This window comes from Anser anser (assembly GCF_964211835.1).
Source record: "Anser anser genome assembly, chromosome: 3".
In the NCBI taxonomy this organism is placed as follows: domain Eukaryota; kingdom Metazoa; phylum Chordata; class Aves; order Anseriformes; family Anatidae; genus Anser; species Anser anser.
This window is the reverse complement of record NC_139722.1, coordinates 74,420,713-74,436,151: the sequence shown is the minus strand read 5'-3', so window position 1 is coordinate 74,436,151 and position 15,439 is coordinate 74,420,713. Positions and strand designations below refer to the sequence as shown.

The 15,439-nt window shown below is 35.6% G+C and overlaps 1 protein-coding gene across 15 annotated transcripts in view; it reads right to left on the bottom strand.

The window, feature by feature from the left end:
• Positions 1 to 15,439, bottom strand: part of QKI (QKI, KH domain containing RNA binding) — a 158,323-nt gene that overhangs the window by 87,290 nt on the left and 55,594 nt on the right. For all 15 annotated transcript variants that reach the window (XR_014582956.1, XR_014582957.1, XR_014582958.1 and 12 more), the window contains exon 3: positions 12,467 to 12,583. Coding sequence is in view for 12 of the 15 variants with exons in the window: in XM_083832564.1 (XP_083688690.1) it covers positions 12,467 to 12,583 (117 nt within the window). In the remaining 3 variants the exon portion in view is untranslated. The remainder of the gene's footprint in view (positions 1 to 12,466; positions 12,584 to 15,439) is intronic.

The following is a 15,439-nucleotide window of genomic DNA, read 5'->3' as shown; positions in this document are numbered from 1 at the left end:
CATGAAAAGTCTGCCATGAATTTCTTATGCCTCATCTCATCTTTCTTGCTTAACTCCAGTGCTTATATCATGCTCTACCTTTATGCAATTCTATGTTCCTAGAAACCAAAATTCAGTTTAATGCACTTACACAGCATCTCCTATTTTCAGAGAATAAATGAAACACCACGGAAATTAACCCTCCTTTTATTATAATGATTAATAAAGCATAAGACCAGTCAGAAGGAGGTCACCAGGGACCAAGGCTGAAAAATATAACCACAGAATATCTCCGTAGAGAACTAAGAAGAACTGCAAGTAAAAGCAAGGAAAATTAAAACAACTCATGAAACAAGAGAGAAGTTCATGAAATAAAAACAAAAAAAATATCGATCTAGTTCAAAACAAAAGGAACAGAAGCAGTAGGAGACATCTTCTTGAACCTACGAAGACTCGAGAAGAAAAATCTCATGTCGCTTTTGCTATTAAAATATAACTGTTCCATAAATTAGTCAGATTTCCATCTACACTACTGTGCATGTATGTTCGTTCCCCAGGGATATCAGTTCTTCATACAAGAAAATATCGCTTCCCATAAACCGGGTAGCAAATTCATTTTATTTTTGTACCAATTAGGCACCTCCTTCCCATACCAATTCCCCATCTATTCTCATCAAGTTTTCTGTGATTCTGTCACATGTTCTAGTGAAACCAAGAAGTTGATATTCCCCCCACTTTCTCATAGCTGGAGTCTTCCTATTACTTGAGCTGCCAACTATACTGTTAGGCAGATAAAACCTATTGACAACTGCCTGAATCAAGTCACTGTTTTGCAGATTCTACTTTCAACGATCTAAAATAGCCTGTTTTCTTAATTTTAGCTACTGAGGTTAGAGGACAAGATCTTGGTTGTCTTGCAGGCATACAGTACTGAACTGACTTATGATCTAAATTACATTCAAGCATTACTCATGGTAATGAATTCATCAAGCAAGCATGAATACTGTTCATTGTGTCTGTTCCATAACTAGTTTATGGCACTTAATAATTAAATCAGACAATTTACACTGAATGTCAGACTCAATTAATTAAGTTAAATGGTCTTCAAGCAAGTTTAGTACTAGCCACTCTTAAGTCTTGTTGTATTCTACTTCTGCAAGAGTAACAAGTCTTTAAAGAGGATAACAGATTTGTGTACTCAGCCTTAAACCAAGTTTAACTGAGTAAGTTCTCATCCTTAAACACAGGTAGCCAACACTGAGTCCTTATGATTTTTAATCACATTTATATTGTTAAAGATACATCCATGGTGTGCATGCAATTCAGTGGGTCCTACACCCATCAAAACACTCCCGATTTACTGCCCACCAAAGCAAAGTGGAAAATGTGCAAAAATTAGCAGACAAAAATTGCTAACTACTCTCAGAAAAGTCTAATAAAAACATGCAACTGTCCATCAATAAAAACTAAACCACACTTTTCAGACAGAGGGGAAAGACCACCCATAAAGTCTTGCAGCTATAGCTGGAGAAACTACAGTAAGGACATTGTCCCTTTACACAACCATTACCACCTGCCCAGGTACCTGAACTTCATTCATATCCTTACTAAACTCTACTGTAGAGCATGTTTAGAAAAGGGGTAACCTGTGATTAATAACACCTGTTTTAACCCAAGCCTAGTCAAGACAAAGGCTAACACAGTATTAGCAGATCAAGTGAAGCTTGTTTTAAGATGGTGACAACTTTCAATAGCAAATCAACCAGGCATTTTAGGAATTACAATTGGTAGTTGTTATCACAGTCAATGATTTTTGAAGTTGGAAAGGAATTCAGTATATCTTGCCCCACTGAAACTTACAGATTACCTCCCTCTCTCTACCTGGAAAAAAAAGTAGCAGAAAGTCAAATATCTCTACCTTCTAAATGTTCCATTAGTAGTTCAAGTGTTTAGTTTCAGCAATAGCGGTATCTTATTTTGTGCTCACTCTTTTGCTATCTATCTCAATAAAATTGCTATATCTCACCCGAAGGAGCCATACCCAGGACAGTAAACAACCACCTGTATTCTAAGCCTGCAGCCCAGAAGAAAATACTGGGGACCAAGAGCTGTCAAGAACTAATACACACTTGGGAAATATACAGGCATGCTTTTTTCTTCCCAGAATCAACAGGTCCTACCTGCATACCTCTTCTTGGAGGACTAGGGAATTAACCCAAGCCTCAAACTAAGTGCAGTTTCTCCCAGACAAAGTCAAGCACAGTTTAATGATACTCAGAAAAAAAAAAAAAGAAAAAAAAACACCCACTCAAAACACAAGCCTAAATACAAATCATTTCCGGTAAGCAAGCTTATAATGTCACAATATAAATTCTTAAGCAAGTTAAAAAAGCAAGCCAAACATACCAAACGCAAAATCACCCACTAAAGTACAGCCCAATAGGTTACAGTTAAAACTTAACAAGTTAATCCAAGTAAGGAAAAAGTTTAGTGGTGCTAAAATGCTGCAAAACAACTTCTTCATGATGATCCGTGAGTTTATCACAAGAGCCAACTTCATTTTAGTTTTATTAGGTAACACTCAACACTACTGTCCCTACAAGAGAAAATTAATGTTTTATGAAATCATGTGATTCTACATGTAAGAATGCTCGTGCTCTGTTAAAATAGTCTCACCTAGTTCTCTCATCTTTTTTGTCATTGTTGAAAAAGTGTTTAGTCAGTAAATGCACTTTGTTCTGTGAAAGGAGAAACTACATGTCTCTCTTTGTACCAAAAAATACATAACGAATCCACTATCCAACCACATTCTACAGCAAACAAGAAAAGCAATCTTTTTTAATACAATTGTGTAACTAAAACAGCAAAACACAGGAAAGTTATAAATACTTCTACTTCACATCTCAAATAAAGCTTAGATCTTTACAAATGTCTACTGATTTAGCATGTGTCCTTCCAAATCAAACATCTTTGCTTTTTTTTATTATTTTATTTTTTTTTTATTAAAAAGTCAACAACTTGCTATATGTAATATAGCCACACACCAAAAACACTCCAGTGCTAACTTCTGTCTACTGACTGGATTATTTTTTTTCTAAGAAAATAGTGGTGCAACTAAAACCCAACACACATACAAGATGGTCCAATATCATTTAACAAGTATGACTGAAACCTAGTCAGATTATTAACCACACGTAGCAAAACTATAGGTTGGGGGTCAGTGTTTTAAATAAAATATATTCATACGTACAGATGTACACATACAAATACATATATTTATATGTGTATTATTATATACATACACAATATATACACACATGCACATATGAAAGAAACAACTTATCTTTTGGCCATGGTTAATTAACTAATGTTACTGACATTCATGCCATTGACCTACCTGCAACACTTAAGAGCAATTTGAAAAGAAGTTATGTCACCAATGAAAAAGAATATGGCGAACCCTCTTAAAATGTTTTCTATTAATCTTGTGATATGGTAAAACTGTCAGGTTACAGTAAATTTTCATTATTTAAGCCATTCACCTATTTCAGTTAGAGTAAAAACATATATAGATGTTTGCAGATAATTTCCTTAATACCTCAAAACAATTCAGTATGAATTGTACTCCAAACCTTTCAAAACTTCTATTCAAATGCATGACATCAACAGCTGTGGGCTATAGCCTAGTCAACTTGTTATAACACAATTAACACTTAGCACTTCCTACCTAACAAAAGCTTAGGAATAATTTTACAGACAGTTTCTACCATGGCACAGATGAAGATGAGTCAACTGCTGTTCGAAGATGCAGAATTTTGATCTATAAAATAGAGGATTCTTTATACACAGATGTGCAGGCAACAGTTCAAGGTTCCTCTGATATATCTTGTTTCCTATTACGCATCATTCTGCTTTTCTCCAGATTTTAGAATAAGATCTCTTGCCTCTTCATCATAATGTTTTTGTTCACAAGGAACAGAGGAAAAACAAATGAGAGTGACATATAATAGGAGCTGCTGCATAACCTATTATATGCTGCATATAATAGGTTTCTGCTGGAGTGGCTTTTTACCATGCTTCTTTAACGCCGTTAAGTCAGTTATTTCCATATCTAATTATTTCAATAACTGGACAGCTATTTACCAGTTTAACTACTCTCAGAACAAAATGACGTATTATCAATTTTTGATATCAAAGTCAATCATAGTCAAATACTTCACCTACTTCTCAAATTCCACAGGAAAACATGCATCTTAATAGCGTTAAAATACACTCAAAGCTACAATTTCATATTAAGCATACTGCAGAAATACATCCAGTATATACTGGATATATTAAGTAGTCAATAAAAAGCAAAAGTATGTACAACATAAACCTATCTGAAAGATGCACTGCATCGGATACCTATCAGTGGTATTTCCTGAAAGACTAATATTACTTTGCAGTAATTCTTAGGGCCCTCAGGCACCTAAATTTCTGTCCTTCAAAATAAAAATCATTCTGTTCTTGAAAGTAAGAGCATTTTTCAGACTTAAGTAAAAAGACTTATGCAACAAATTGCCTCAAATAAGAAGCATCTGTCAAGCCTTATAGAAAACTTAAAGGAAACATTCTATTCTTGTAAAATTCACATTCCCGTAAGTAAACTAATTGTGCCTACACTGCATTCTTCACTACTGTCAATGACAACTGAACATTTTTGCTGAAAGTAAAGAGGTATGCAAGCAAGACTGCCAACAAAGATGATGCACTCTAAAGAAAATCTGGAGTACATTTAAGTCTTGTTATAGGGTTTTGGAGTCAGCCATCAGTTAGGGGCAATTCAAGAAGTAATGTTTGTTACCTTCACCAATGCTTTCCTTTTGAATTTCCTGAGGGATGGTTTCTACTAGCCACCCTTCAGCATTCAATTATCTTATATAATCAAGTCAGTAACTTGCTAAGAGGATTTTTTTTTTTGGTACAATGACTTTTTTTTAAGAACACTATTATCAGTTAGTAGTGTACACTCTTACCTCTCCACAGATGGTCACCACTTCCAGACTACCATGGATATGATTCAAGACACATATGTTGTATGGGTGGAAAAGGGAAAAAGGCCATGCTTCAGCAATTCTTAATACAAATAATTAAAAAAATCCAGCTTTACAACATTTTCCTGCATTGAAAGTAATTGGCTACAAATGCAATAAAGGTTCTAAAATTGGAATAGAAAAACCTATTTTCTGAAGCACTCACTATTGAAAAAAATACTAACTTAGAAGCAACCAATATTATTTTCATTACAACTTATGTTTCACAATGAATCTCTCAGAAGGTAAAGTGGTATCGACAACCGCACACCTTCTTAAACAGGTTTGGATTCTATGCTTGAGTATTCTTCTCCAGCACGGAGCTACACAAGTTTTCATAGAGCTTAATATAGTAGATTCGTCCCTGTATATTAAAATGGCAGTTTTGATATGCTGAATAGCTAAGTTCAGTAGTACCTTTATATATATAGATATATATATTTTAAGTTAGTTTAAGAATAGAAGGTCAATTTTCACACAGGTCAAAAATGAAATATGAAGAGAGCCTCCCAAAGTTTGATAAATTAGGATAACTATGCAGATATGCATACTGATGAGAAAGAGGGTTTGTTTAGAAGAAATTTCACTGTAGGTGATGTTAGATACTGAAGTTATCAGTTAATTGTTTCCAAGGTGATACCTTCAAAAGTGCATTCTGGATACCGTATGTCTTTTTCTATTAACAAGAAGCAAATAAGGTTTTCTACTTGAACACAGTAGATTCATGAACATGCTGTGTGAGCAAAATCTCCAGCTTAACTGAACAGTCTGCTTGTACAATGAATTTTAGTGTAGAGCCACAAAAGTTGACAGTGGGGACAACTGAATGTACCCATCAGTTTGGTACTCTGCTATTGACAAGCTGCAGCCTTCATGTGCAACAAAAGTTAACAAAGCATGATCTACAAAATTCAATATGCTAGACTGCCAGTTGACACAGCCTTAGCCGGAGAGTTTCTAGTAAGCAGAAATCAGTTTATTTTAACAAAGAATACCCTCAACAACAAGTACCTAGGAGGGATTCAGTTCAAAAAGCAAGCATGACCTTCAGAAATCCCAGTGAAATTGCCCGAAAATATTTATTTAAATAAGAGGACACTAATTTTAGTCTCATATACATGCTTGTTTTTCACTTTTATCACACACTAACATCACCAATCCTATGAAGCACTTAATTTCATTTTATTTCTTTTTATTCCTAGTGAATTTTGTTTTTATTACTTAGTATAGGTAAGTACCCAAAAAGCATCTTTTCAGCTAGTTACAGAGTGTTTGGGGTTTTGTTTGCATTTTTTAACTGCCATTTCAAACTATGACTGTGATTTCTTAACACGGATATATGAAACTGTCAAACAGCAGCAGCATGCTTGTGTGTGAATTTTAGAAGCAAGAGGCCTGCACCACACAATTTATTCCCAGAAGACAGGAATAATGATTGCTGGTCAGCCTTTCATCCTGAAACACTGAACAACTACAATTTGCCACAATATGTTAACTATATTTCATTTCAACAAAAATGCCAGCACTTTTAGCTTTATTTGTACACGTAAGACTTTTCACAGAAGTTGAGCATCCTGTAACTAGGGTAGCACTAACAGGCTTTATTTAAGAAGACATACTCTAAGTATTTATTATTTAATGTTAGTAACTTTATTTTATAACCTAAACTGATCTTAAGACATTTGATTGGAAATCAAAGTGTATTTGATGGTATTTCAGAGACTGAAAGTAATTAAAATGTTACAAGCATGAAATACTTCAATTCTATAGGGCATGTCTATAGGGCATGTAAACGTAGTAAAATGTCCTCATTACAGGACAGGTAATTTTTTCAGCTTTAATCTTTTCCTTGCACTTTTGTATGGATACCTAAGATAATTTCTAATTCATATTTAGCCTTACCATAATAATAATAAAAAAAGCTGGAGAGTCCCAAGAAATTGACTTATCTATTTACTGTGACAATTCTTGCACCCATCAAAGGTGACCTGCCAAAGGTCAAGATTGGTAATAACCAAGAGCTTGTCTTTCCTGAAAGCTTACATAATTTATGCTTGCAAGGTGAACAGAGATACGGGAAAGAATACACTGTAGGTCAAGAACAACAGATCAGTTCATGAAACAATCTTACTACAGAAGAACGAACAAGTGATTTGAAGCTGTTGCAATGGATAAAAAGCAATGAGCTCTTCAGAACTGGAACTGCATAGCTGTTTGCCTTCTTCTAAGGGGAGACCTCATCACGGTCTACAACTTCCTCTTGAGGGGGAGTGGAGAGGCAGGAGCTGATCTCTTCCCTCTGGTGACCAGGAACAGGACCCAAGGGAACAGCTTGAAGCTGCAACAGGGGAGGGTCAGGCTGGATGTTAGGAAAAGGTTCTTCACCAAGAGGCTGGTCGGGCACTGGGACAGGCTCCCCAGGGCAGTAGTCACAGCACCGAGCCTGACGGAGTTCAAGAAGCATTTGGACAACGTTCTCAGACATAGGGCCTGATTTTGGGTGGTCCTGTGTGGAGCCAGGAGCTGCAGCGTGTGATCCTTGTGGGTCCCTTCCAACTTGAATATTCTATGATTCTTTGAAACAACCAACTGTAAATAAATAATTCTGTGTATCATAACAAGACGTTTCTTGCTGGAGAAAAAAACAAACATGCTCTCATACAATGTTCTAGAGGAGATCTTTGACTAAACCTTTCAAGAAACAGGAAAAACAATGTAGTCAACCAAGGCTGTCACAACCCAGCAGCCTGTCACTGTAAGGCTTCGTATCCCCATCTAGGTGAGATAATGGCAGCCAGAGTGGTAAGAGAGCATAGAGCTGACTCCCTATGTGTGTGTCAGTGTATGTTTTATGGAATGAGTGTTATGATCACAGAGCATTAAAATCAGTGTTTTGCTTATCCATCAATAACCATTCTTCCCACATATTAAGCAGTATTCTTTGGTGTTAAAATTACTATTTTTCTCCACTACTAGTGTGAAAATTGGTGTTTTTCCTCACTAGTGAGAGGTGCATTTGGACTAAGCAAGAAAAATTCCTTGGTCTTAATAAAGTTACACATTCATTAGCTTTTGACGAATGAATGCAACCCCTCTCCCCTCCCCAATAATCTCTTTCATGTGCCTCCAGGCTTTAATCATAATATTCTCAGTAATTAAAGTTTTGATTTTATATTTGTCTAAAGCTGCCTAGAGTGATGTTCTGATTATCAACTGAGCCTTAGATACAAGTGATTTGAGGATTTCCCCTACTTTCTGGGGGAAATCTGTCAGCAAGTTTCAAGATCTGATGAAGTGAATTGGCCACGTGATGAAGATTTCTAATTCATTACTTCTGCTCACAGGCTCATACACTAGAATAAAATTTTCTACAGAGCAAATCAGGATGGCTTTTTTTCCAGCACTGGCTACCACTGTCTTTTCCTATTTTCCTCTTGGATTCTGCAGCCACTAGCAAGATAAGAAGAGAGAAGTAGATGGATAGTAATGAATTCCTTGCAACATCCAATAAGGCCTTTATAATAATTAGCACTGGGAAATCAGGTTTGTAGATATGAAATATATATATATAGGAAATATAAATACAAATTAACTTTTATCGTTAGTTTCCTACAAATCCCAAAACAATTCAGTCAAAACCTGGAAAAATCCTGTTTTTTGTTTTTTTGTTTTTTTTTTTTTTTTAAAAAAACACTGAGCCTAGATAAGCCCCTTGAGAAAATAAGGAAAGTGCAGTTAGCAATAAAAGGTATTAACTACCAAAGAATTTGGTCACCTCATGCTGCAAGTCTAAGGAGTTCACCTGTACACATAATTCATGAGGAAGAGAGGCAAGAACCAATAGCAAGAGGAGTACTTACTTGCCAAACCAATAAGTATCAATGTTTCTTACTTTATCCTGTTTGTGATCATGTCTTGAATTCCAATTCTTTATTTTTAGAAAAATAATCGTATTTGCAAACAAGATGCTTCACAAACTGCATCATCAATGATTAAGAAACAATTCCTGTTGCAGCAACAACGGTAGGTCACACGACAGCAACAAAGTCCACTGCCTGAAAACGATAAACTACTAATACCAATCACCTCAGGACAGTAACACAGTTATAAAGAAGATCTGAAATGGGTGACATGAAAATAGATTTTGACAAACTTTTTGGTACTTAATACTGTTTGGCCTTCAACCAATATTATACTATTTGGTATTCAAATACTTTACATTATTTAATATTCAATGCTAACTGCAATATTATCTCATGTAATCATCAATGGTTAAGTATTCTGTGCTCCAAAAATATCAGACAAGGGACGAGTTACTGAAGGTAATGGGTTCCTGTTTTTTCCTGTCCAATTTGTAAATAATCACCTTAAGACACTGCCCCTTATATCTCATGAATGATTCATCAATCTGAAGTGGCTTAGCACATACCATACTATTTAATGGCTTATCGACATTAAAACACTGACTTCATCAGTTCATGGTTTTTCATGTGTATGAATTTCTAGCTGACCTGCCGAGTTCTACATAACTAGTCCTTGCTGAAGACTAGACCAGCTTTCGTTTTCTTATCAATCTTGAAAAAACAAACAAAAAAGAAAAACAGGTAAGAAGTAAAACTCATACTCAGAAGGTCCCAATTCCTCTAAAGCTTTTTCTCAAAAAACAAAATCCAAGTAGCTCATGCAACCTGTTCTATTCGGCACAGAAATTATATATATATATACATATGTGTGTATATATATATATATGGAAAGGGTAGGGGAAATCAGTCCGAAATCAGTCCAAAATCAGTCCAGAAATACCACTTCCCCAAACAGTAAAACTGCCCAAGCTATCTAGGGAAATGACTCCCTGCAGAAAAGGATTAGTTCTGAAGCCCAGAGGAAGGAGTGAGATCATGGACACTGAACAGAACTCTCAGGAGATGGTCGTGGGCAACCAGTTCTAGGCAACACTGCTTGAGAAGGGAGGTTGGACAAGATCTCTGTAGTCTAGGACACAAAGAAATGGTCTCAAGTTGCACCAGGGAAAGCTTAGATTGGATATTCTGGAGAATTTCTTCAAGGAAAGGGTCAAGCATTAGAATGGGCTGGGCTGCACAGGGAAGCGGTTGGTTCCCATCCCTTGTGGTATTTAAGAGATGAATAGGCATGGCACTAAGTGTCATGGTTTAGTGATTGGACTCAGTATGTCAGATTGATGGTCTTGAAGGTCTTTTCTAACCTAGATGATTCTACAGTTCTGTATCAGAGCATCATTGTTAATATCTATCTTAAATATACATATGCTCACTAGTAACAGCAAGGCGTTAGACCATTAAAGTTTGGAGCCTCAATTTATCATTGCAAGCTTTCTGAAGAACAGATGCCTAAATGTTTTAGCTTACAACATTTATGAGCATAAATGAACTCGAAACAGCTTTTTTTTATTCAGAAAAAAATTACAAACAAATTCCTGATAAACTGGGGTAGTTTATAGACTTAAAATTTTCACTCCTACCACAAAGAAGGGGCATCAATAACACACATTCATTTATGGGCAGAATTTAAGAACTGTACTATTGATAAATACATGATGCCTTTTAAAAACTATTTATAAATAGGAAAAAAATGAATGAACAAGTTAAGTACACGCTTTTCTGGATTACGTATCAGCATTTCTCTTTTAAGGCTGACAGCTTAGTGATTCACCCATTCGGAACTGTATTTTATTGTCTTCCGTATTTCGAAGATTTACTTTTTACATTCAGAAATCTTAACTTCTAATTAATCTCCCAGCTAAAATGCAGCAGCATTCAATACTCTTTTTCAAATAGTCTTCTCTTATGAAAACTAGGTGCAACTTGCAAACTGTAAAGAGAAGCAATATTTTCACTGAATCTCTTGCCCCAGGATACATGTACAGATAGATATATTTACAGTGTAATTGAATACGTAAAGAATTGGCTACTACTAATAGTCACAAAGTAAGTTATGGAAATAAGATTGTTCATATATAGGCAACCATATGCTTTGCTTCAAAATACAGCATCTACACCCATGCAATTTGGTATGTCAGCTGAAGCATGCTGAAATTTTAATACCGTAGAAATTTTAATGTCTCATACCGCCCTCCACTTATAGAAAATCATATTTCAAAATCCTTTACAAAAATAGAAATCCTACAAATTCTGCTTATCCATTTACAGTTTTAAACCCCGTAATAATAGGTCTAGTTTATACATTAAGTCTCCCCCCCAACCAAGAAGTAAAAGGAATTAAAGATGAGAACCAGAATGTTTAAATAAATAAAACCCCTTCATCAACTCCTTCATAAATCTACCGTCACTTAAGATGGTATCACCCTCTTACTTCTACAGAACCTAAACAACAAAAGTCTCTCTCAGATCAGAACAGACCTTTGCTCAAAAGCTGACAATCTAAGTACTTGAAATAGCTATAGGTGGAATAACAGAAAGGAAGATAAGAATATTACAACAGATTATGAAAACAAGAGGCAACAAATGAAGTTTGAAAACAACACGGTCATACGCTTTGGGAAGTCTGAGATTTTTAACTCAGTATTTTAATTGGTTCTATTTTAATTGGTGTGTGCTACACATGTATCAGTAGAATGTATTATGTGACTAACCAGATAAGAAAAAAAAGATTTTCCAAAGAAAGGATCAAAACAAATAATACTTATTGGAACAAAGAGTATTACGAAGTGTACATAACAAAACTGAAGTGGTGATGCTAATGCAACTTCAGCAGTAATAACCAGAGAGGGGAAAATAGCTAGAAAATAAGACTGCAGAAAGACATAACTTCCAGGAGTTAACATCACAACAACTTAACATTCAGGATGACTATCCTTGAAAGTATATGCTCCCTACTCACATGGGCAGAACATACATATTACAGGTCAGGGCAAGAAACGGCCCTAATTATATCCCAACTCCACCTGAGCAAAAAAATTCAGGAACACAGTGCTTCTTGGTTCACTCCAACAATATTCACTGCTGGAAATACATTTAATGTATTTTCTGATCTCCTCTACTTGCACTAATCACTCCTCTGGTATTTCAATATAAGAATGCTCTTAATGACACCTGTAATATTAGCGGCCCTTTCTTGGAAAAATACATTTAACCTGAATTTTTACCTTTATATTGTGAAACACCTGACACAATTAGAAGTTAGTTATTACTGAAGAATATTTTATAATTGCTAGTTAGGCTCCCAGTTGCACCATTATGGAGCACGCATATTTAACTTCTTCAAGGTAGGTTGTGTTAATCACTAAGTCTGTAAAAAATAAATAACTAAATGAAGCATACAGTAAAAACACAACAAAGGAGAATAAAAGACGGTCTTATCCCATGTTAGGAAAGAAAACTATACATCTGAAACTACACTACCTTTCAAGATCTTACCTTCTTTTTGTCCCTCATTGAGCCCTTCCCTCGGACCATTATCTTGCATCCTGTTTCTGCCTCAAGCTGTTTAGCTGTTAGTCCTCTGGGCCCAAGGATTCTTCCAACAAAGTTAAACTGGAAAAAAAACAAACAGTATTTTTCTATAAAACATATAAAACAAAATGAACAAAATTAATTTAAAGGTTTATTTCTGTCTCTAAAACATCATCTTCTTTAAAATCAATTTAGAATACCGCACTAAATTCCTGAGGTAAAAGAACAAGGCAAGTATTGCTTTCATATATTAGATGCCTATGTGATCTCTACCTTGGAAAATAAAAAACAATTTTGCCAGATATTAAACTTAAGTATTTCATGTGAGTCTAGGGCAGCAATACTCTTAACTCCAGAGCAAGTCAAATAAGCACTTACAGAAAATACAAACTATCAATCAAGATACTAATTAGTAGGCCAACAATGTGCATCACATCATGGAAACTGAATTTCTGGTTGCATGACCAGACACACGTACAACTTTCATATGGTAGGACTGATATGGTGCCAGGTGTAGGTCCAGTCTCATAATGACACCACAGTACCTTCAAGATAGGCCTCTAGGTCTACTCTTCATTTGCCCCCTGCCTACAGCTAAGGACCATCCAGAAAGCATTCTTTTTTTCCTTTTCCTATTTTTCTAGTGGGGTCTACCTGGCCAGCATGCTGCCAGTTGGCCACTCATCACCTACAGAAACACTTTGTAAAACAAACAAAAAACCAAACATTTCATAACGCTGCCTTCAGCAAAACAAGCAATTAAAAAAAAAAACACACCAAAAACCAACACACTTAAGTTGCTATATATTCAACTTCAGGTTTTGCGTAGAACATTGAGAAATACATCAAATTCAGTATTTCCAACGCGGTTAATACATACGTATGTATATATAAACCATGTCAGAATTCCATGTGACTGCAGTAAGTTGTATACTTTACTCAGTTGTGCATACATATGAAGTTTACCACGCTTAGATGGCTAACATCCATATAATGAGACAAACCCTTGCCTATACTTAGCATAGTAATACCGGCATTTAGCCATTACTAACATGCAATAATGATATATGTAACGCTATTTCACAGTTATTTTCCAGGTTCTTTTTCTTTCATCATTTTCAATCATAGACTCTGGAAACAATGAATTTTTTTTTTTTAAAAAAAAGCACTGAGCAAAAGCAGCATTAAGAATACATGCCAGGACTCTGTGACAACTGCAGTGAGAAGATGTAGCACCAGGCTCAAGAGATACATAAACACAGACATTTCAGACTGAAGATTTAATTCAAGCACAGACATTAAAATAACAGAAACTAAACAGTAAGGACAGGAGTCTGATTATTTTAGAACCTTGCAAACAAAGCTGTTCAATGGAATTATGAAAAAGATGGCTTTCATTTCCTCAGCTAATTAAAATTGGTTTTGAGTACTATAACTCAACATATTTGAAATCCTTATAAAACTACAAAGATCAAAAATAATTTAGGAGTGAACAGAAGTTATGAACACAAGCAAATTAAAGTTCTCCAACAAAAATATTCCTGTTTCACTGTGGCTAAACTGTTCAGAGAGAAGATATACTCCCAAAATAATTTAGTATTCCAAGCTCAAAACACAAAGAAATATCATGAAGCCTGTATCAACTGCAGGAAAAAGAACTAAAGATTAAAAAGCACTTGTGAATGCATACACAAACTGTGAACCATGGGAAATTCAGGAATATTCACTACAACTGGACAAGCGATGAGCCAGCTACAAGTGACAAAGTTGAGCCCTGAATTTTTACCACATTTAATGCTTCACGTGTAAACAGCACCTAACTTACTTTCTCCACTAACACACTTTCTGCACACTAGATAGATATGTATCCTATTCCACAGAAAAAGCAAAAATATCATTGCAAACCTGCCCTTAAAGCACTTTTTACCAGCAGAAAGCGACGATCATTACATTCTCTATCTCCCAAGAGAGACAGCAGCCTCTAATATTTTATTAACTGCCAACTGTTATATTGATTGGATCATGATTAAAAGAATAATCAGATAATTTGAATAAAAAAGAAAACAGCATGATCATAAGTAAAAAAGCAGAATTTTATTATTTTTTTTTAATTACTCTCAAGCTTGCAACTTTGTTTGTATTGTGAGGACACCCTTTAGAATCGTGGATTCTAGTTGAGGAGTTGCTGACTTAAACCACAACGCTTTCTGTTCAGTGTTAAGCCAGTTTCTTCTCTGGCTACTCCCAGAACATTCTCTTCTTACAAAGAGCCTTTATAGATTGTTCCAAGTAGCTCAACCCTGTCGTTTCTTTCCAGACTGTATGTATTAGCACCTTGAACCTTTTTGGATAGGTAAGGTTTCTTCTGAAACTGTTCTCGTTACCTCTCTTGGACACACTGATTTTTCCATTTCTTAAAGCAGGATGCCTGGACAAGGCAATACTTCAACTGAGACCTCAACAAAGTTACTCAAACTTCAAAGTTGACACCTACTCGAAGTTACTCAACAAACCACATCCCTATTAACACATCCCGAGCTTCTCAATCCCTTCTCCACACCCAAATTTCAGTTCTTATACTTCGTTCAACGTTTGTTGATGCCAGATACCATTCTTCATCATCTTTGCCTTTCCAGCTTTCCTCAGTTTTGTATTCATATGCAACTTAGATGCTCCCCTCCAACACCACATCATTCTACACATTTGCCCAATGAACACCACATCATTGACATTAGGCATGCTAATTGTGAGGCAGTTTTGAATTTTAATTTTGCCTTCGAAAGTGTTTGGTATGACTTTCTTGTTTTCTAAGCGTACTTTCTATTCCACCAACAGATTATTCCCAAATACATCAGAGATCCGAGCTGAGGGAAACCACTCCAGGATTCCACCTGAGGTGGCATCTTAGTTGATTCTATAGTCACAAGTAATCATAGT